This window comes from Ciconia boyciana, chromosome 2 (genome assembly GCF_034638445.1).
Source record: "Ciconia boyciana chromosome 2, ASM3463844v1, whole genome shotgun sequence".
Taxonomy (NCBI): domain Eukaryota; kingdom Metazoa; phylum Chordata; class Aves; order Ciconiiformes; family Ciconiidae; genus Ciconia; species Ciconia boyciana.
The window spans coordinates 123030350-123054198 of NC_132935.1; the positions used below are offsets into that span (position 1 = coordinate 123030350).

A 23849-nucleotide genomic window follows, 5' to 3' on the forward strand; every position below is an offset into this window, starting at 1 on the left:
CAATTATAATAATGCAGAGAAATTACTGTTTCAAAAATCCAGTTTTCATTCAGAGATGCTCAAAGTCAGTAAAGCTTTTAATGAGTACTGCGGTTCTTACGTTTTCTTATGTTAGAAAATGACAAACTGAGGAACCTCAATGCATAAAGGATGTTAAACAGTTACTGAAATGTAAGCATGTTCTCCCAACCACCTGTCTTTAAATGACAACTTTAGAGATTATTTTTAATAATAAAGTCCTTGACTGTCAAATGTGTATGCCATACTTTGTCTTTATTGGCATGAATAATTCCATTAATGTTATGGCTCAAGGTAAAAGGGGAAAAAAGAATTAAGCAGTTGCATAAATGTTGTCTCCAAGATTGCCTAATAAGATACAGTTTCCTAAAAATGAAATATTTTTATGTGACATCTTGTTCAGTTACTGGAACCATAAACTTTGCTTTTCTTTGACACACTCATTTACTTTCTATCCTATAATTCTTATCTAGTTTTTTTAACTACATTTAAAAAAAAAAAAAAGAGAATTATAGAATAGTTTGGTTCCTTGTTCTTGAAAATGTCCTCTTTTTGAGGATTATAGAATCACTGAAGAACATGCTCTGGCAGTGACTGGACGAAAATTGGAATGGAGTGAAAGGAAAACACGTGTTTGGAAACTCAGAAATGTTGAGAGCAAAGTGGTAGAAGGAGAAGGTACTGACATTCTTCTGTTGATGAGCTTCTGTTCTTGAGCTAATATGATGCTGAAACGTGGTGGAGTGTCATATTTGTTACATTGTCTGGAATAATAAATTCAGCAGTCTGAGGAGGGGAAATATATGAATTGTTACTTTTCTAATATGATAGGGAAGGTGACCTTGCCTATCAGGGTTTTAAATCAGAGTGAAGACTGTGCTGTTTCAAATCAATGTATTTTATCTGGACAATTTGCATTTTTATGGTTAAAGCAAAATAAAAAATAGATCATAAAGTATGTATTGTGAGACCAGTTTAGGAGAAAAGGTGTCTGTGGAAGAGCTAAAGTGTTTAGAGAGAAAAGCTCCTCTGTCCATCAATGACAAAATAACTGGGAAAAAAATCTCCAAAAAGCTGAAACCAAGGCTAGCCTGCTGTAGAAACCCAGCATGCCTCTCCATCCAGAAGTAGTTGCTGTGTTAGGTCATCCTATAATGAAAACCATTTTATTGTTTGGAGATTATGGAAGATTTTGTCCTTAGTCAAAGGATTTGTCTGTGCTGCTGTGCAGTATTCGGGCATCCATACCAATTTTAAACAGATGAGCTCTGGGATTAGACACAGTCCAACTATGAAGCATGGATTCCAATGTAGGCTAGTTTATGAACCCAAGGAAGTAATTAATACAATTCTGCTTTCCAAAAGAGGTGGCTTTTTTTTTAGCAGATTGAGTCTGTAATTGAAGATTTGACTGGGATAGCAGTTGTCCAGTTGCAAAAATCTTCATATAAAAAAACCTCTATCACATTATGAATTCAAACTGGAAGTTGTACAAAATCTGGTCCAGAAAACTGACTTAACTGGGGAAGAAGAAGGGTGTGGGGAGAATTCAAATAACTAGGAATACATTCAACAATGGAAAGATTTGGCAGTCCTACCTTGAAAACTTATTGGGATTACAGAGTAGTGAAAACTTATTTTCAGATGGTTGGTATCTGAGATGTGTTCAGAATAAGGGGAGAAAAGAAAAGTCATTTTAAGAGGTGTTTTTTCTGCTGGGAACATACCTTTGGGTGCATTGCAGACTTTCATCCAAGTGACAGCCTCAATGAGTGGTGCACCATGTTATGGATATGCAACTGAATGTTGAAATGCCTAGAAATATTTTGATTTGTTTTTTTTTTTTTTGAAAGTATGCATTTCCACTGGAGAATATGGAAATGCTTAATTTGACTGGAAATGGGAAAATGAAAATTCTTAAATTCAGTGAGGTGAGCAAATTACATGGGAAATGTTCCTATCATGTGCTTCTGATATTTTTGGGTGTCTTTTTAAAATTTTTTACATTATTTTTTTTTATTGCCTCAAACTGGGATAGTGTTGGAAATGTCAAGTTTTCTCATGGAAGACCTGTATAGCTGCTATTCCCTGTTGACAGGCTCTGATTGTAGACCATTTTCATCTCCTACTATACCACCAGCCTTTTATCACTTTTTAAACCATAGTCATTGCTTTTTCTTAAATTCTTCTTGAGTGGGGAACTAATAATAAATTACTATAATATTATATAATTATAATATTAATATATTATAATTATTACTATAATGAATGCTCATATCAGTGAATGCAAAATCCAGTTGAAATAGGTTATTGCTACAGTGTTTGAGTCTCTCTCTTCCCCTCGAAAAATTCGCAAGGCAATATAGTTATGCTTTCTAAAATGTCATACTTGTTCTGTTTTACTTTTTTTTTTTTTTTTTAAATGGCTGTCAAGGTGAGTGGATAAAGGGGATAGGAATGAAACATGATGAGTGTTTAATTAAGATAGAGAGTTACAGAATTTATGAGACTTTGGATTTATTCTGAGAGCACGCTGATTTTGAAAAATAGCAAGTAAAATAGAAATAAAGTGTCATCAGGCCATATTGACAAACTCATTAATAACTTTAAAAAAATTCTGATAGTGTTAGACTGTTTTGTGGTTTGTTTTTTTTTGTTTTGTTTAAAACTTGATAGAACAGCAATAAAATTTTAGTTTGCTGATTGTGGCTGAATGTTTTGTCTTGTAATTGATATCAGTTGGTAATGTATCTGCATTTGGTTGCAATGGCAGAGGGGAGTATCCTGGTAAATTCCAGGAGCTTGAGGAGGCTGGGCCAGAGGTGCAGGAAGCCTGTATTCTCTGGACCGATTTGACTTTAAAGTGAGAAATCTATTGGCCAAGTCTTTTCTTTTGTGAAATGGCCTGCTTTTTCTTGCCTGTAATTTTATGTGTCTACTTTGGACAGTGCTTAAGCAGTTAATACTGCTTAAAATGTGTTCAAGCGGTAGTTTTCTAGCTTACCATTAGATGGACTCTTTTAATGAATATTAATTAAAAAATCCCCCAAAATGATGATTTTTGTCCAATCTTGGAATAACAGAAGAATTTAGCTGTCTTTTGGAAATGTCTGTCAGTAACAGTTATTTCATTGTTTCTGTATAGCATTAATTGTTTGTATGTCTAGTACGACATAACTTGACTCTGCTACCTCCTACCTGACCGTTCTCTAAAGAGTATGTTAGTTTTCATCAATGCTAATCTGTAAATTACGGAAATACAACATCATGGGTAAATGCGTGCTCTGTGAGCAAGGCCAGTGGAGAAATACAGGATAAGGTGGCAAGATTAATCAGTTCTAGAGAGGTTAGAGCTGTTATTTCCCTGGTGTGCGGAACAAATGACTTCTTTTAAAAGTTAACATTTAAAAGATATCCCTGTCCTTTTGATACAGTTACATGGGGCTTCTAAAATGGGACACGTACTATTCTCTTACTTCTGTTCTGCTTTATATATATAATGCTTTTCCATTCTCAGTTAATGAAAGAATCTGGTCTCCATTTCTTCTGCGTTTTTGTGGTGGTCTGAACTGGGTCATCACTTGATCTGTGATGCAAGAAAATGTTTTTGAAAGCTGCTTCTGTTTCTTCTATCTCTTTCTATTCCTCCCTCGCCCCCTGCCTCCTTTGTATGAAGTCTTGCTCTGCTTGATTTGGCACTGAATTCCTTATTCCTTCTCCTGGCTTTTCCTATCCTTTTAGCAGTTTTCAAAGTGCATTATCCCCCTGCTTCTCTTGTGAGATTATAGTTGCCTGTGCAGTTTACTCCTGTCTATCTTTTTCTGTGATACCACTGTGTGAAAGGTGAAGAGGGGAGTTGCTCATCAAACCATAACTCTTGAAAAGCAAATACTTGGTTCTGTGTGAGATGAACAGTGTCATGGTCAGGATGACTGTGAAAAGTTCTTGAGCTCTCCAAAGTCACAGGAAAGCTATTTTGTTGACCCGACCAGTTTTTATTGGCCACTTGGGACTTAGGTTTCTGTAGATAATTATCTTTTCTCTTATGACTTTCAAAGTTGGCAGAGATAAAAACTGATTGATCTGGGACAACAAAGAAGGCAGCATACTTGAACCGGGTGATGTGGAGGCTTGTGAGAACTGGTTACTTTTTTCTTTCTTAAAGATTACTGCTTGAGTTGTACTGGAAACATGCTGCATGCTTTTACAGGCAGCTAAGACGTCATCACAAGTACTGAAAACTGAAGGTACAAGGCCAATGATAACGTTCTGTTTTTCTGAGACTGTACATAAAATAGATCATGGTTGGCTAGAAGGTCAAGTTAACACCACTGCTGTAGCTGTGATGACAAGGATGTGGAAGGATGCTTTCTCTGCATATGTGGATTTGCAGAAGTTGCTGCTCTCGGATGTTATTATGCTGATAAAGGTGTATTCTGTACTCGAATGGCTGGTTTCCGTCCCTGGGGTAGCTTTATGGCAATGCAAAGCACATCTTTATGGAGCTTACAGTCATTCTGGGAGTGCTTTGCTGGTCTAGCATGCAAAAGTTTCTGAGTTGAAGTGCTCATAGTGTTTATGTAACTTAATAGATTCTGTTTTAGTAGACTCAGAAGAACTTTTTTTCCCCAAATCCTTTGGTCTTGATAGAAGGAAAGATAATTTTTCTTGCCTTTTTTTTTTTCCTGTTGTTCCTCCTTTTCTTAATTGTAGAGCTGTACTGCAGTAACCACAATGATGACTTCCAAGGTAGTAATCGATAAAAGATGGCCTGATAACAAAAGCTGAAATAAGTGATTTGTACCTGAACAATAAAAGGACCATGAAATTATAATAAGTATGGCACAGGCTCAGAATGGACATTGCTACATATAAAGCCTAGACTTGTTTGCTAAACCCAAAGAGATTGCTGAAAACTTGTCAGTTGGATGGAGAGAAACACCTGCTCTAGGGTCAAACTACTCTATAATTTTCTCAGGGGCACGGCATGACTTCTGTCTAGTGCTCTGCTTTTTCTCCGGAATATGTTACAGATATTCCTAAAATGGACAAGGAAGACTGAGCAAAATGAAAATTTACTATGGAATGTGCAGGTCTCACTTTTTTTTTAATGTTTTCCAATTTTGCTCTTTTCACTTGCAGTTAAGTGCATCATCTCTCCTCACTAAGCAACCTGAAGAGAAAAAATGTTTTGTAGATGGGAGAGCAGTATTGTAAAATCATTTAAAAGTCAAACAAATAGGAAGGTTATGGACTGGTGTAATACAAGTCAGTAAGGTAATCTTCTGAAATTTTGGCACTTTCCATTTAGGGCCTTCTTATTTTTAACACTGCTATTGAAAACATTGTGGTGGTTGGCATTCAGCTTGCCATCTCTAGTCTTTTTTTTGTGGTGAAGGTAAACTCTGTAGAGAGGTGATGAAGAGATGCATTCCATGATTACAAAAGGGAGGCTTTCCATTTGTTTAGTGAGGGAAGGAATGCAGAGGCACTTAATGGGAGATGAGAGATGGAGTCAGGGCAGAAGTAAGGGTTAGTGATGCACTAGCTTAAAATTATTTGGGACAGGGGATGTTAATCTGTGAATAATTTAAAAAGAATTTGATCTTTGTTCTGGTGTGGAGGCGGTGGCAGTAGAGTTATGCATAAATGTGGCAAAGGAAGGTTGCCCAAGCAAAATGTCTGGAGTTCTGTAAATCTTAGGCAGTGATTCCTTGCATCATGTCCAGGCATATGTAGCTTGAATAAAGAGATCAGTGCAAGAACACCAAGAACCTCAACAAGCTGTGAAGACAATCCTGGAAGTGTTCTGTGATGGGAAAAGTTAAAGGTGTTCTGCATATGGAGGTACTGAAAAAGGGCTAAGACAAAATGTCACTTTCAAAACAGACTAGTAACTTGAGCAAATTTGGGCTATACAAAGCTACAGAAGTCTGAATAATCACAGTTTCTGAAATATTGTACACAAATTCATATGACCTATGCTAATCATATCTAGAGGAACAATAGGAAATAATATGCATTCCAAATGCCCATGTTAGTGATATTAGCCAGTTTGTTAGGGCTGTTTTTTTAGTAGAAACTGAGCAGGTAACCTGCATTTGTGTCATCTTCACTCTAGTCTGTTGCGAGTCATAGCAAACTGTCCTTCATGTGAGCCAAGAAGTTGATATCTTCTCTTGGCAAAGAGTTAAAGTGTTAAATAGTTGTTTTGTGTAATAGCGTACATTATTTCCACAGGGAAATGGAATTTAAGATCTGTGCTGTTGTGAAAGAGGTTGGGGGGGGGGGAAGTTTGTTTCCTACTCTTGAGACTGACACACTAAGTTCGAAACATCTTCACTTTCATTTAGTGCACTTGAACAATGCAGTTAGTTTATTTTTGTTTGTATGATCTTGCAGTCCTAGCAGTTGGTTTATTGTGGAATGGCTTGTGTTCATCCAAACTGAGTGAATGAAGGCTGAAGTAGGGAAGGGAAGGTTGTTTTGTCTTTAGTGAGAGGAGCCCATTGCCCCTTTCTGGCCCCACAGAGCTATACTGGAGCAAAATTTTAGTGTCCTGCAAACAAGAAATGTTACTTGGCTTAGTAAGTTTAAATATCAGTAAGAACTCTGCTTTATTTTGAATCCATTTATTTCTAAATGTATTCTGGTTTTATTATATAAAGCATTTTCTTTCTCTGTTTCAACTTCCTGAGGCTTTCCTCAGAATCCTGCAAAACCAATCCAAGAATAACCAATTTAGGAATTAGATCATCATCAAACTCAGTACCTTCCATTTATGATTTATTTCTTTAGTCCATCTGTTCTGTCACTTACATGTGAAAATAAAGTCCTGGAAAAGTTTTCAGGCAGACTTACTACTCTCGCTCTTCCTTTCCTCTCCACCCATCTATGTTTCCCTTCCTCTTTTTCCTCAATGTACTATGCTTCTGAATAACTTTTTTTTTTTTTTTTAAATCTTTGTGTTTACTGGATTTTCACTGACTGAGTATTTCCTGATCCTAAATATATGATCAGCAGTAAAAATGTTTTTTTCCTTGTTAGAATTTGTTAGCAGAATGACCAAATAGAATTTCAATTTTACTTCTTTCTCCTCCTAATTTTTTTCTCATGCGTGGGTGTGCATACTTCCTACCTAGTACTTACCGGGAACTGAATGTTCAATTCCCTTGGCCAGTTTTCAAAATTACACCTAACATCTGTATGTGAAATATTATCACAAAGATGAAAATACCATGGTATCTTTAATTGTGCTCATCCCTCTGCAAAAACAGTGTCACCTTTTCAAAAGACTAGTTGTGGGGAATTAGCATGTCTTTCAAGGTTATAAATGGAAAAAAAGGGGAGGGGCCAAAAAAACCCAAAAGAAGCAGTCTCATACTTCTTCAGTGGAACCTCTTCAATTAAAAACTCCTTTCCTTGCTTTTATGTCTTGTATGTGAACCTCACCATTAATCTGAAGGAACCATGAATAAAATAATAGCTCACACATGCCCTTGGAAAACCAAACCTAATGATCAAAATAACAGTACCTGACAAAACGGAGTTATTACAAAAATGACTTTAACCGTATTTGTTTGTTTATGATCTTGATTTAAGATCAATCTGTGCTCTTTTTGAGTAAATGTGTGAAAAACTCTTTAACAGAAATACTATACGATTGCAATTTCTTTGAACAGGTACTTTGTGCTGGACTTTGAGACGGGGATTCTGCAGTATTTTGTGAATGAACAAAGTAAAAACCAGAAGCCACGAGGAACCTTGTCTTTAGCTGGAGCTATAATATCGCCCAGTGATGAAGCGCCACACATGTTGGTGGTCTACTCTGCTAATGGAGAGATGTATAAGTTGAGAGGTACAGTGCTGCTTGAAGTGCCAGCCGAGTTGTTCTTTCCCGTTCCTGCTTCTGTGCCTCTTCTCTCATATCTCATTTCTCTTTTACTTTCCTATACTGTCAGAAAGTAGTGGTTATACAGCTATATTGTTACATACTATATTATAAAATACAGTGGAACGGTAATCTGGAGTTAAATATGTGTGAATTTACAACATATAGACTTTCAGGGCTGGAAGATACCTTAAGATGCCTTCTATAAGCTGTTATTGTGGCATTTTGGTTGTGTAGTATATCTTGTTTGCTTCCGAAGGAAGAAAAAGCTGCTTTCATTGCTGTCCACAGCATAGCATTTCGTTTCTAATATTGTTCTCCCCTGCCACCATCCTGCAGACAATGTGCAGTAATGAATTTGCTGATGGGTCGGAGAAGGGAAAAATGCTAGTGAAAGGCTGTTAAGATACTCTGTTCTTGTCAGCCTTGGAATAATTAAATGTACCTTTAACATAAAATTTTGCCTTCACTGCTCCAAAATGTAAGAAAGACAGTATAGGGTATGTAAGAGTTAATTTTGAATATTTTTTTTTTCTTTTTAAAATAAAAGCAATATTCTGATTCTAAGGTACTTTCAGTATAGTTGATTAATCTGGATACTTTACTATCAAACTAGTTTATAAGAAAATAAACGGATATAAAAAAAAAGTGACATTTAATACAGTGTGTCAAAAGTTTAAAATTATGTTGGTTTTATTCTGACCACGGTTTATCAGTTGGCTAGCAGGACAGAGCATGCGGGACTGCCCCGTGGTAGAGTGTGTTGCTGTTTTATATGTAGAACTGAAACCCAAGAACAACCAGGGAGAGTTTCTGTTAAAATATTTTGGAATATGCACAGCTAGAAATCATGAACACTTGTGGTTTCATTATCATGCTTTGCCAATCACTTGAGATTATCAAATACTTACAATATGCTGCTTTTAATGAAATCTATGAATTTGATTCAAATCAGTAAATTATTTTTAAACTGAGTCAATAACCATTGAGATACTTAATAGCAGAGGAAGCAAGAGAAAATATTTACTGAAATTATCCACTCTGTATCGGTATTCTTAATTAGGATTACTGTAGTAGTGGTTTGTTTAAAAAAACCCCAAACAAAACAAAAAACCAAACCAAAACCAAACCTCTCTCCTAAATATACTTATTAATATTACACAGGAGCCACCTGATGTAGACTGCAGACAATCTTTTCAATAATTTTTAAAGCTGTTTTTTAAAGATGTATGGGGGAAATTGTGGTTTTCATTCTTGTGTCTTTAAGTTGCATGCGAATGCAGGTTTAAAGAGAGATTTAGTTGAACTACATTAAAACAGAAGTACTTAAGTATCTGGGGAACTGATAGCTTGTCTGGTAGCTGATTGACAGCCTGAGTGTAGAGGTTTTACTGTTTTAAATGCTACAGTGTGGCCCTTGTCCTTCACAAAGAGAGACAAGTAAAACAAAAGTGGATTAAAAATTAAAAAAAAAAAAAGTAATCTTGAGGTAATTCTGCTTTTAATAACACTTGTAGGAGATAACCATGAAAAAGACTCATAAGCTTATCTCTTGCAACTGGCCACAGCATCTTAAGGTTTAGATGTGTTGTACTGAAGAAGTTACACATACTTAAAGTAGCATAAATTAGAATTTATAGTACACCCTAACGAATAAGTAATCCTCCCCCCCTCCTACCCTGTCACCTTCTCTTATACAAAAAAAGAATATAAGTTTATGTGTGATTCCCTGCATTTTCTTGTTTCTTTTCTAGCTGCTGATGCGAAGGAGAAACAATACTGGATAACTCAGCTTCGATCCTGCGCCAAACATCACAAGGAAGGTAATTCAAAGGTAAATAATTAAGAGGGAGAAGTAACTGTTATGTTTTAAGTGGCATAGGTGAAGAACAGCATGATCTGGATGATAGACTGGCTGCTTTAGTTAGTGGGTTGATGTTTAGAGGTTTATGAATAAAAGCAGCAAGTTGTCATTCTTCACTAACTGGAGCAGACTTAAGTCAATTGGTCAATCTTAATAAATAAACATTGTCCTATTTGTGAGAAATTCATGAATTGCATTTTGGATGCTGTCAATACATGGTTAATTGAGTGGCTGGATCAACAGTTTATTAATAAATACCTGTGTGATGTCCTGATTAGTATTTAAAAGTGTTAACTGGTATTAGTTTTATTTCATTTTGTAAGATTTAATGGCTCTTACTATAGAAGCTTCAGGTAGGTGTTAGCAGTGGTCAGTCTTCAACTTTACCAAATCTGAAAGAAGTAATCATATGAAGATTTATATTATTTATTTATCTTTGGAAGTGATGTCAGAATTTTTGTCCTCAAACAGATAAATATTTTGGACAGGTCCAAAAACATTTAGACTTCAAAAATAGTAGAATGATGGGTTGAGGGTGTCCCCAGCCTCCAAATAGAAATTACATGAATCTGTTTAAATTAGAATGTACTTTGAAAGTGGGAGGTATGAAAAACAAACAAACAACCCTATTAGAAATAAATGATTATTGTGTTTATTTTATGTATGCTTTTGGTGTACTAAGTCACTAAAAAAAAAAAAAAGTCCTGCTCTTATTTTCAGTCTTTTAAGCACTTCTGTTGATATCTTTACAAGAATGAAACAGATTGCTTTCCTCATGACTAATTGTTTGCTATATTAAAAAAAAAAAGCATATAGCTGCAAGCAGAAAGAATTCCTCCGTGTCTCAAGATGTTGAAAATATCAGTCTTACGTTAACTGCAGTCAAAGTCATGATCCTGAGTATCTTTGAAAATTGGACTTTGAAAAGATGGATGGTATTTTGAGGAGACTGGCATTCACTGAAATGTGTGAAGTAAAATAAAACCAAATTTTTTTTCTTCTTTTTTGAGTGATGTGGACTTGTCAGGAAGCAATTATGGTGTAATTAAAACCCTTTTTGAAGGAGAATAAGTAACTTCAGTGTTTTGGTACTCTTTCAATTCTTATGCATGACAGTTAAATATGGTTTTTATATAGCTGTGGCCCAGTACTATTCAGAAGGGTGCAACTCTGCTTGGTCAGAATACTCTTACAGTTGCTGTTGATTTGCAGCTCAGGGACTTCCTGTGCTAGATAGAGATGGTAACTTTTTATACTCAATTGCCATCAATGAATTACTCCTCAATAGCTTTTCTGGTCACTTCTTGAAGTCATTTAAATGTTTAGCATCTACAATGTATTGTGACGAGGTAATAGAACTGTTGTTCAGTATATATGATATCAGAGACTTGTGCAATGGAAAATTGATTCTTATACTTCTCTCTATTTGTTTGCTAATATTTCTTAATACTGGATTTGTTTTTCTCCTTTTGCCTGCTCCTGATAAATAATTCTCTAGAGGTGTCTATTTTAATATCCAAACCTAATTCCAGAGTGGCAGTAATTGAATTGAAGCTGATCTTTGTGTAAGTGAAGTTTGGATCATTTTTCCTCGTTAGACAAAAACTGTTGCACTTAGTAATAAATTATGTTCAGAATTTTTCATACTGCCTCTCCATGTTGAGCTCCTGCAGTAGTAGTATCTACATATTTTGATAGGCTCTGAATTAATTAGTATGCCAAGAGAAAAATCGTGGCGTTATAACAGTGAAAATGTCCAGCAACTAGTAGTGGTCAAAAAAAAAAAGGCAAATAGAATTTTAGGAATTATCAGGAAAGGAGCAGAGAACAAAAGGGAAAATATTTAGACTGCTCTAACTCTGTCAAATACTTATCTTGAATACTTTTATCAGTCCCCTTCCATTTCTGAAGCAGAAACATTGGAGTGGGGGAAAGTACTTTTCATCACTTTTGTTATTCTTCTGTACAGAATGAACTCTGTGTGATGAAACTTGACTACACTGGAGTCTTTTTTCTGATGATGGGAAGGGAAAGGGCAAATCAGGGAAGTATAGTGTTAATTAGTGTCCTGGAGTGGCTGAGTAGGAAGTATTTGCTAGCTGTTAATATTGGTATGGGGGAGCCTCAAAGAAAATGAGCTGAAAACAGGTTGAAGATAAAAGGTGGTGAATGAAGACTGGGATGCTTTGGATGCCAAAAGTGTATACAGATTTGAAAAGTATTTGAAAGGCAAAACATTATTAGAAAGTCTTGACTAAGTGAGTGGGAGGCTATTAAATACAAAGACAGTGTCTGTCCCAGAAGATCTAACGTGCAACTTTTAGAAATAGAAGGACTTAGAATGGGGAGCATCTCTATAGACTTGCTCTTGTACTCTTGCATAGTGACTTACCACTGCTGTGGCTTTCTTCTGGTTCCTAGGCTCATCATGCAAGAAAATAAAAGGATTTCCTTGACTGAGGGGTTGTGGGCATACGTAACTGAGGAACCAAATGAAAGATTATTTCAAATAGCAGGAGGAGGGTTCTTGCATTTTTCTTGGAAGACTGATCAGTTACAGAAACTTGGCATAGGATGCTGGAGTATAGATGCATTCTGGTTGGTACAGCCAGTCATACATTTTAATTAGCTTGGATCCATTTAGTATAAAATAGAAATGCTGAAGAAAACTAGAATACATTTCTTAGTTCTGTGTTACAAGTCTACATCTAAAATCAGATTAGGTCACTTTTCTCTTGACATGTTTGTTGGTGAAGCACTCTTAATTCTCCACTTTTGTGAGCCACAGAGCAAGCAGAGAATTTATATCTTCTGTATTTTTAAGCTTAACAGTCCAGAAAATAAAATTTTGGGAATTTATGTGCTTCAGATGAGACCACTGATGACTCTGCTTCTCACTCCAGAAGTGTACTGTACTTGAAGCAATGTTATGCTTACCTGTTCCTAGGAACCTTTCTTTTGACAAAATTTGTCTCTTGTTTTTCAATATACCTTTTTCCTTTTTCCCCTCCTGTCTTCTCAGGGTTAGAGTATTATCTGAGAGGCAGATTTTCCCTGACTGTAGCATTGCATATAGTGCTAACTTGGATTTCACCTACAAGTAGGTTTTAAAGCTTCTCACTGCTTTTCTCTATACAAGCAAGTGATCAAAAGCTTTAATGCTACAATGATTGGACTTTGGAGATCAGATATGGGTTACAAGGGAGTGATGCTTCACAGAGATTCCAGAAACTAGAAAAAAAATGCATTTCTAAACTTTTTTTTCTTTTCCTCAAAGTTTCTTACTTCAAAACCACTGCCTGGTAGGAGGTAAGGGAAGCAAGAACTGCTGCATTTCTTTGTGATTTTTTTTCTTTCTCTTGTAGATGAAGGTACTTTAATATAGTAATTATTAACATGGGAATGGAAACATGCTGTTTAAAATAATTTAAATTTACATAAAATAGCATACTGCTATTTTAGCCAACTTACGGTTTGTTTTGTTTTGGGGTTAGGGGCTGGAATTACATAGGAAGATCTGTAATGACACAGAGAAGGGTACATGTTTGACTTCCTTTTGCATAATTGAGGACTTGACGAAAATCTGTGTTTTTGGATTTTGTTAAAATAGTCCTACCATTGATAGGACTGTCATGATGTGATTTGTTATTCTGCTGGCAGCAGGGCTGGATGTCTCTCTTCCCCCCCCTCTCCCCATACTTCGAGGGTTGTAGTAAGTGATACCCGCAAATTGTCTGTCACTCATAGTGCTGTCATGAACAGGCACATAGATACTCATGTGTGTTAAGCTTCTGGAGTTTGAACAGAATCCAGTCTCTGTCTGTGCTGGGAACAGGCACATTTCTGCATCTGGGAAGCTGGAGCCTGAGTGTTTGCTCCCAGCTTCTTCTACAGCTTAAACTCACCTTTTTCACAGGAAGAATGAGAGGCAGAAATTTCTAGCTATTTTTTAGGAGTCGTACACTTGAGAAGGAGGTGGAACGGGAAGTGTGAAATATGCAGTGAGGGGTAGGTTTTATCTTATGCAAGTGGGATATAGGTTAACTGGGGGAAAATAATGGGATAACCAGGCAAGCAGTGGGAAGGTTCCCAAGAATACAGGTCTTTCATATTGGAGAGAGAACATCTTTTTGAAATCTTGAATAGATATTATTGGAAGGAGATTCATAGGAAAACATGAGAATTTGGAGAATGTTTTTCAAAGCTGAAGCTGTGTCACTGTTCCTGTGAAATGTTCATAGGAGAGCATTCCTTCTTCCTGCACTGAATCCAGATCAGCACTGGTTTCCTTTCTTTTTCAGAGCTACTGCCTGCTTCAAAATGCTACTGTATGACTTGCTGTCTTTAGAGCTTCAGTTGGGGACTGGAGTGGTGGAGGAAATTAAGCAGAGCAGTGATTTAAAAAAAAAAAAAAAAAAAGGTATATACTGATGACTAAATTTATTTGCGTCCTAATGAATGGTCCAAAGGTGAGCTATACAGCTAACAAGTGGATGTAATGCAAGCTAAGTCTGTCACTTCGTTTTAATTAAATTTTACATCTTAATGACAAAAAAGCAGTAAAAGGATAATGTTCTCTGGCAAATAATTCCCATGCTGTAAGATAGTCTTAATGTTCTTGGTATTCCCATACAAGTCTCATTTTGCTTAATTACAGATTGCTCAACCTCCACAGAGTGCCAAATCACACTGTATTGGAAGAAGTCTTCTATGTCTGGATTGGATTGCTGGTTTTTTAGACTAAGTGAATATTATTGTACAAATTTTAGTTTAAAGCATTGGAAAATTGGAATTCAGTGATATAAAATGCTTCCAAGAAGTAGGCTGATGCATAATTTTTGTGGTAACTTCCAAGAATAATTTTATATCCATAAATTGTCACAAGCTTGTTAGTTCTTCTGTTTCATACTCCTTTTTTCTTGACTGTTTAATGATGGTGGCTGTAAAAGCACTACTGAAAACAAACACATGGGTTTTTATACCAGCTCTTAATTCCAACGTGTGGATCAGTTGCTGGATTGGCATATAACCCTTGCATTTCTCAGTGCATATCAGGAACGTGGCAGGGAACAAAAACCTTTATCTTGTGAAGTAGCTTCTGTCTTAAATTGTACTCAGGTGATAACTTTCAGCTTAGGTTTGTGCTAGAATAAGGGGGTAGACTCCCCCTTGTTGCAGCTTCTGGTTTGGAGCTGCACAAGTGAGCTGCTAAAAACTGGATGATGTGGTTTCATGTTTTAGCTGAACTCATATGCTGATTCCCTGCAGCTGTAAATGGCAGTCCAGTTCCTTCCTTCTGCTGCCACCCTTTGTGCAGACTCTGTTGTACTTCTGCTCCTGTGGTAGCTTGGGCGTCAGAAACAGAAAAAACAGCATCCTACTAAAAAGGACTTAGTTATCTGACCAGCTCACTGAAGAATCAGATGAGCACTGATGTAGGGGAAGCTGGACTCTGCTTCCAGCAGCCCCTGGTGGTAAAGCCTTGGTCTCTTCTTTTTCCTGGATGGAGGATGGCTGAAATGAATCTGGCCAAAACCTAACCTTTCTCTGGTTTAGTCTGAGGCTTTGTATTTAAAACTGAGCCAACCTGATGACTGCATGCCTCTGTGAGGGACTGTCCTGCTCTCCCTTCAAGCAGTGCTGCTGGGTGCCTGTTACAACCATCATCCAGCCCTTTGGAAAGGCAGTTTGGGGAGCTAAATCAGCAGAAAATTCTGTATGTGTGTCTATGTCTCTGTTTCTCTTCTGGTTTAACTCCCTGGAGTGGGTCTCCATGAGGTCAAATGGGCCTCAGAACCAGCATGGAGAGATGGTGGAGAAAGAAGTCCAAACCTGCCCCTTTGTGGCAACTGCAGTAGCAGTTTAGCTGTAATGTGAAACAGCACCTGTAGTAATGCCTGAAAGTTTGAGATTAATACTTTTATCACATAATTATGAGGCAGATGTGTAATTTTTCTCCACAGCTGGAAGAATGGCTATCATAGACCTTTGGTGGCCCTTCTTCAGTTTTATCAGGTTTCTTCTTCCCTTATTAATGAATGACCACAGAGATACCTTTAAATTTCTAAATGGATTATTCACTGGGTATTTTTAACATCTGCATGATAACTGTTTCCATAAAGCCAGATTAGTGAAAGTTCAAGTCTTTGTGAGTGTTCTTTTGGTTCTTTTATGCACATCGTACCTCTTTTCCTTTTGAGCAAGCTCACTCTTCTCTCCTCTGGTATGCTTGTCTGCTTCCTGCTCTCGTCCCTGACCTATAGAAGTTAACTAAACAATGGTGCTTCTAATTAAAACATGCTTTCGAAATCCTTACAGTGGTGAGGCTGAGAAGGAAGCAGTGCTTGGCTGTAGATAAGTGTGTGTTTGACACCTTTTTTCCTCCCTTTGGAAGCTGCGTGAAGTTGCAGCTCACAGCTGTCTGCTTTCAAAATCCTTCTACAGAAAATGGAAAAAAATTCCATTTAGGACTGAACATGAGCTTGCTCAAATGATTCTTGCCAAAGATAAGATTTTTATGATGGAATGATTATCATAGTCTTTTGCTTAAAAAGCAGACACATGTATTGTCTTACTGAAGATGATGAAGCACTATAATACTCTGTCAGAAAAGTTAGTACCATAGATGGTGCTTTACACTAATGTGCAAAGCATATCATAAGCTGGTCCCTTTGCAATGCTGAAGTTTGGATGTTATGTAGATTCAGTCATTTGCATTTTAATATTTGTGAATGATAATAATGTAAATTAAACAGATCTCTGTCTGTATTTTTCTTTTTTCAGTGTTTTTTTTACTTAGGATGCATTGGAAAAGAAGTAGATGGGAATTAAAATACTGAATGGTGGTGTCTCAATTGTAATTACTTTCTGATAGCATATGATTTCTCATTGCTCTAAAGCTCCACACAGGGATTGGTTCTGTGCTACATATATACAGAGGAGTAAAGAAATGTCATTTCAGTATTTATTATTCTGTAGAAAACATCTGTGGCACAGTGCCTATGAAAATGATGATTATCAGCCATAAACAGATATGACAATTCACTTCAGAAATTAGTTTATTGATCTCTGGAACATGGCATTTACTTTCCAAAATAAACAAAACTGTTTGCTTCTGGTAAATGGTGAAAAACACTTCAGTTTCTTTGTGAACAGGAAGGGTAATCTCCAGGGAGAATGAGTCATGAAAACATTAGTATAGTTGGAACTTGCTGTTCTACAATTACATTATTTTAATTGTTAGGATTTTTGATATCCAAATGGAAGCATTCATTATACTGCTTTTTTATCTTGGAGATGGACAGTCTACTAAAATAAAAATCTTAACCCAAATCTATGTTAGCTAAGTGTACTTTAGCTAGCTTTAGGTCATAAAACCAAGATGAACACAAGTTACAAATTAATCTTTTATTAGCTTCTTTATTATTCTTTTATTAGTTTCATTTTATTAGCAGGCAAACTGTTGGAGCAATGGTAAAGTGTAGCCTCAGGAAAGAATATTTTTAATCCTTTTGGGATGCTTCAGCCTGTGGATTTCTTGACTCATTATTGGCACCATGCATTACTAATTGTTGAAGAGCTTATGTCTTTCTTTCATCAGGTTTTTCACCATCTTTCTATTTATTTATTTGCAAACCAGAAAGCAGTAGGACCAAAGAAAACAAGATATGATAATAGTCAGAGGGGCAGATCAGTCATACCATCAGTACTAGGGGGAAGAGCAGGGGATTAGGAGTAAACATCCATCAGTTACTGTCATTGCTTTGATTTCCTAGGAGAGTGACTTTAATGACTGTTGTAGTATGATGTGTAATTAGAGTGCTTTTAGCTGTGGAAAACATCACATAGGTTTTAACATTTCAACAAAATTGGAAAATTTTTATTTTTGCATAGCTGTGTATCAGTGCAAAAGAGATGCTTGTCATTCCCAGTGTTTAATCTGAAGAAGTTCTGCAAAAGAGGAGTCAAGTATTTGGCTGGCACATAGGTGTTGACAATGTGTTGTAAAATTCAAAAGTGTGTAAGGGGCTGAGTGTGTAGTTCCTGGAGAGGCCTCTTCTGGCAGTGGCAGGAAGAAGCTGTCAGAAGAAATTAGCTGCCGCCTCTGTCTCCTTGGATGGAGCAGGCACAGTGCTCTGCTGCTGTTCTCTGTGGCATTGAGGGGTGGAGCCCTGCTTCAAAAGGTTTTGAGTGGTTGTAGAAACTGCCTCCTGCAGACATTCCCCTGCATTTTGTGTGTGACTGCTTTTGCAAGTTGTAAGTTGGAATTTTTTACGTTTAGCATGGGGCCTTGCCTAGGGATGGCTTCATGGGTAGCCAGAGGTCCTGGTGCTGAGCTCATTTAGGGTTTGTGTGTTACAGACGTCCTCTAAAGAATAAGATAAGAATAAAGAAATCTCAAATTAGATGCTAGAGGGTTTTTGTGTGTGCTGCTGGAGTTTTCCAGCACATTGGTCAGAAACGTTGGGTCACTGGATGGATGAAGGGTATACAGGGACAGAAAATGAAGAGAAGAGGAAAACTTGCTTATAGACCTGTAGGAACTGTTGAAACCAATGTATTTGGCACAGACTGTGACCGTATGTGCTAATTCAAGACTGCCAATCTTCCTGACTCGGTGAGCTGCATAGGATTGATAACTATCTTGTGCTGAGAGGGGGAGGAGAAGACTCTAGGAGAGGCTCACTGGCAGAGGTGATCTCGCCCTGGAGATCACATAGCACTATTGCAGGGCAAGGCACGCAGCTGAATGTCAGGCACGCCAGGCAGTGTGGTATGGTCAGCCCTTGCCAGGCTGTGAACTTCTGTACGTAGAGATTTGGGGTTACCTAGTGTCCCTGTAGCAGGACAGCCACCCACTGCTGAAACTATATAGATGGGCCGTTCTTCCTGATTTTCTCTCCTGCTCCACTGATTCCCAAACTCCATGCCCTAAATGACTGTCCACCAACAACAGTTGCTGTGAGCTGCCACGTGCCTTTGCAAAATTTAATGAAAAGCCATCTTAAGTGCACTGTGGTCCCACAGAGTGTTTATTCTACCTCAAGTCACAGTTCAGGGGTCTAGTTGATGTAGCCCAGTGAGTTGTGATATGAACTAGAGCAAATCTTGCAGGAAAAAAATCTAATCTGGATTAAGAGGCTCCTGAAATGGTGGGCATATCTGTTTCTTGGAAATGTGTTCCAATTATTTGTGATACAAAGACAATTAAAAATAATGCAGCTAGCTAGCAGCTTTTCTACTAATAGTTCACTATCAAATTTATGACTCCCAAGCGTAAGTGGGGTTTGGTGAAAGGTGTATTGTGTTGGGTGACATGATGAGAGAAAATGTGAGGTGTGAGTTGCAGTCAGGGTGTCTGTTGTGATCCATGGGTCAGCTGCAGATAGTTGACTGCAGTTTGAAACACTGTCTTGAGGAAAAATAGCATTGAATTGCCAAATAATATTAGTGATATAGAAATGAACTTAGAATATACATGCATTTCAATTTATGAACATATCTCTCAAAGTGTGCAGGTTAAATGAGATTATTTTGGCAGCCTGTTTTTCTGAAAGCTAACTTTCTCCTAGAATTCCTTCCTGATTCTGTTTTTAAACAGAAACAGTGCATGGATTTTTCCATATTTGTCGTATGTTACTTTTGTTATTTGCAGATCTATAATTCCCCCCACTGCCCAAGAAAATCAAAACATAATAAAACTTCACTTCTCCCAGAATGTTGTTTTCTTTCAAGCAAAACTAATAGCTAAATTAACTGGTTGTTTTACATTGCTGCTGTTTATCTGAGTTTTAGGATCAGTTTAGCTAATATGTAGGTAGCAGTCGTGTATTTTTAATATTGTGGTTGCATGATACTGGAATGTCAGTGATTCTCAGAAGATTTCATTCTAAAAACAAAATAACTTTTATTAAACTGGAAGATAAGTTGATCTTATACTGAAAAAAATGAACTTTTTCTTCCTCTGCACCCTAAATTTAGTTTAGAAGTATTCTGATGCTAGTCAATTTAGAAAAGAAACATCAGTAAGTATATTCTGCTATTATATACTAGGGATAGCCTTTTTCTGTAAAACTTCTATTTAAAAAAGGAGACTCAATTGCACCCAGTTTTCCTCATCCCCTTCCTTCTCCCAAATACCTTTTCCTCTGGCTCTTATTTTAATTGTAGTTATGTCTAAGCCATGCTTTTGAAATGGAACATGAATTAAAAACCTGGCAACCTTCTGTGCCCTTCTGACAAATTCCACCCCCTGTGCTTTTTTTTTTTTGCCTTAGAGTCAAATCCAGTTTTAATGCAGTTGTGAATTATCAGCCAGGATGGATAGTTTTTGAATGTCTGATTCTACAGACGCTTATTATTATAATCTTAGTAGTCATGGTGGTAAAGAATATATTCGTTGCAAAAACAGAGTCAGACCATCATTCTTGGAAGTGTTTGTAAATGTAAGTCAAGACCAATGGAATAATACTTATTTCTATGAGTATAGCAGCTCTTTGCACTCTGGGAATGTAATAACCCATTTTTTTAAACCTTCAAATGCCTCAGAAGATCTGAAGACTAGTTTTATGTGGGGGTGGAAGAGGGATCATGTAATTTATTTCACTCTTCCTTCTTGGCAGTGCCAGATAATCTTAATTGTCATTTACAGTCAATGTAGTGGTAACATGATGCCTGATTTTAATTCCGGTCCTAGTTGGAACCTGTCCACCTTGGATTTAAAGTCTTTTAATGAAATTACCACAGAATTGCAAAGTTTGACCTGTAAGGGATAAGGAGAGAGATTGTACCCAAGTAATATTTTTGTGCACTTGCCAGCGGACTCAAGAGTAGTACCCCACATTGACAGTAACTGTCTTAGCAATGTTGAAGGCTGCCGTAATCACTTGTGCAGGGTTTGTAGGAGAGGTGAAATGGGATTTCACCCATAGGGCTGTATATTTACCTCACTTTAAGAAAGTGCAACTAAATGTCACTGTCTGAAGTGGTTTGTGTTTCATGAGGTAAGAGTTACTCTGTTTCAGTTTTAACCTTACAGATGCAATCAACAGTTCAAATAGAAGGGAAAAGCTTTTTCATGTTTTTATATATGATGTCCCACGGTGCTCTAGTGCGTACCTGAGCTTGATTCAGAATTGTTGTCCTAAAGGCCTCCAGGAAAGCTTGGGTTTGAGGGCTGTAGAAGGCAAGCCGAGATGGCAACACTGACAAACAGTTAGATAAGAACAGAGAAAGTTCTTGAATGTTCAGACTGATTTTATAGGTTGTATGTTAAGAGTATTCACACTGCAGATACTGTTGGAGATTTATTTCTGGCCTTTTTTATATTTAGGCTTTATCTCGAGCTTCCTCCAAAACATGTTGACTGTTCAAAGCCATGTTTTGTTTTAAATTTTAATGTTTAATTGGTGTGTGGATTGGTCTTGCCAAAATTGCAGCTCCTCTAATATTGAAAACAGCACTGCACTGTTTCAGAAGTTCATCAGGTGAAAGCATTAAGATTTTTTTTTTTTATTTCCTTGCTGTTCACACCAATTTGGTGAATTATAGGTCAGTGGCTTAATAAAAAATATTTGTGTTGGCATTGTTATTACTCTGCAAAATAATTCCTAATCTTTCCTACAAAGTATGGTTGTAAGAATTTAGCAGCATGTTAATATGTAAGAGTTTGTGAAGACTTTTGTGAAGGCCAATTTCAGACAATCCAAGAAACAAAGGCGATAGCCACAATGTTTCCAAGATCCCTGCTGAGCAATGCAGATGGTTCAGAAGGAATAAATCAGTCCTGAGCACAGTTACACCTCCAGCTTTAGGTTTGTGAGAAAAGTAGAACAGCACAAATTTATAGCCTGAATTGTAAATTATTTACTTGTGTAAAGGTACTAATATCAACATCCCATTGCTTGTTCTAGAGCATTTCATCCTCGCGAAGCAGAAGCTCATCTCTGCTGCCACCTGGGACAGTTAATTCTGCATCTCCTAGTGGCCAGAAACACGTGAATCAAAGTGGGCCAACTGTTGTAACCATCACACATCACAAATCACCTGCAGCTGCTCGAAGAGCAAAGAGCCAGCGTTCTGGTCAACTCCATGAAGTCAGAGAGGTAAGAGATAAAAATCTGCTGTTTTGCTATAACTTCTAAATGCTTATTTTTCTTTAGAATAAGCAATCAAGTCTGACAAATTAACAGTTCTCTTTGTTTCCTACTTTGTGTTTGACTGCTTTGTTTTGATCCCCTCACTGAGCAAAAGGTGGTCTTCAGTTCTAGCTCAGCTTAAAGTCTGGTGTATACAGGGTTTTTTATGCTGATGTTAAAATTAGTGTGTGCACATGCTTAAAACAGGAAGTAGGTTAGCCACAGCTCCCAGGCTTTGCAGTGGTGCTGCAGTCCTGGACGAACATCTCTTTAAAGCTGCATGCAGCAGAACCTTTCAGATTGGAAAGAGGGTCCTGAAGCATTTGAATACAACTAGAAAAAAAACAACTTGAATAAGTCTGGTGAATGAATATGGAAGAAGGCACAGCTCCCCACACTCAGCAGTTTGTTTCTATATGGCTATAGTCTTAACCTTGTTGTCAAGTTTCTGTTGCTGGCTTTGTGATGGAAGAATGCTTTGTCCGTATTAAACACACGAAAAGCAAACAAGAAAGCATGTTTCTTTCAAAGCGTGTTTACCAGGTATACCCATTTAAGTCTGTCTTCCAGACAGCAAAAACAGTACAGAGTTTTAAGCTTAAATAGTATGGCAGACTTTCACAGAACTCACTTTCATCTTTCTTTCATCCCTTACTATTTTTTCTTTGTCTGAATTTCTTGCTATTCTTTAATAGTGCCTTTGTAGGTCCTCCTCCCACCCCTCTACCAAAGAAACTGTTGGCAGCCTAGCTGCTTTCAAGCATTCTTTTATCACATGGGTTTAAAATATCTACCCCAATCCTCCAAGTTGCAATCTCAAGAGTCTGCTTTTAAGTTTGCACTCCCTAAATGTTTTATAAATGGAGACCTTTCATATTAAGAATTTGAATAAGTTCTTACTGTGTGCTCACAATGAAGACTCAAATTACACATCCTGATGAAGAATGCTTGTTTTTATTCTAGTAACATTAAAAGTGAAAACTTCCCTTGTGTCCTCTATTGTATTAACAATAGTCATTCCTTGCTCTGAAGAGCACTGTCTGAATGTCACCTACATTTTTCTTTACATTATAGAAAACACACATCTGTGTGTTTTTCATGCGAATATCTTGTCTTTGCCTACCAATCATCTCCCACAAGTTGTTTCTACCTTACTAAATGTATTTGCTCTCATAGGTTGAATTCAGAGTGCACCTTAAACCTATTAATAAAATAAACAGTAGGAGCTGTTGTAGCTTTGTCAAATGAAGCTGGGTAGGGCTGAAAGGAATTTAAAAGAGAGAATTAGTATATGTGCTGCTCATAATAAGTTGGGAAGGGAAAAAGTGAACAGATGCAAAGAACTACACTTGGGAAGGAAGAAATAAATACTAGCCTACAGTGAAACAGAATAAGTGGCTAGATATCATCCCTGCAGAAAAGGCCTGGGGGTTGCTGACTCATTTTTTTGCAGAGTATTGCAACGTGATGTCAGTCGATAAAGGTAAATATTACAGGACTTTAATCCGTAATCATGGAAGAACATTATTTTGCTGTGTTTCATGTGAGTGATACATCAGCTGCAGCACCAAATCCCGTGAGAACAACTTAGAGAGCTGCAGTAAAAAAATCTTAGACATTGAACATATGATAATGATTGAAGGTTAAAAGAAAAGAAATGAGTGTTTTTCAGGGAGGGAAAATGGTACTAAGATAAACTATGCATAAGAAAATTTTATAAGGAGGTATGTGAACTTTACCTTTTTGTGTATTGGATTTTCTTTTTTTTGTGTGCTTCTTAAAGCAAAGCGTATCAGTGGAAAAAATCAGTCCTTCTGCCCTCTTTCCCAGTCTCATGTAAAAAGTGGCTGCTTGACTGATCTTGTTTCCATCTTGTGAAAGGATAAGTCTGTTCTTCCAGATTAAGGAAGCAGGCAGATTTCATTTCTATGTCATGCTC

The 23849-nt window shown here is 37.1% G+C and overlaps 1 protein-coding gene across 1 annotated transcript in view; it reads left to right on the forward strand.

Annotated features, from left to right (window-relative positions):
- Positions 1-23849, forward strand: part of OSBPL10 (oxysterol binding protein like 10) — a 122940-nt gene that overhangs the window by 27908 nt on the left and 71183 nt on the right. The window contains exons 2-4 of the mRNA XM_072853923.1: positions 7701-7876; positions 9664-9743; positions 21686-21877. Coding sequence (XP_072710024.1) covers positions 7701-7876; positions 9664-9743; positions 21686-21877 — 448 coding nt within the window. The remainder of the gene's footprint in view (positions 1-7700; positions 7877-9663; positions 9744-21685; positions 21878-23849) is intronic.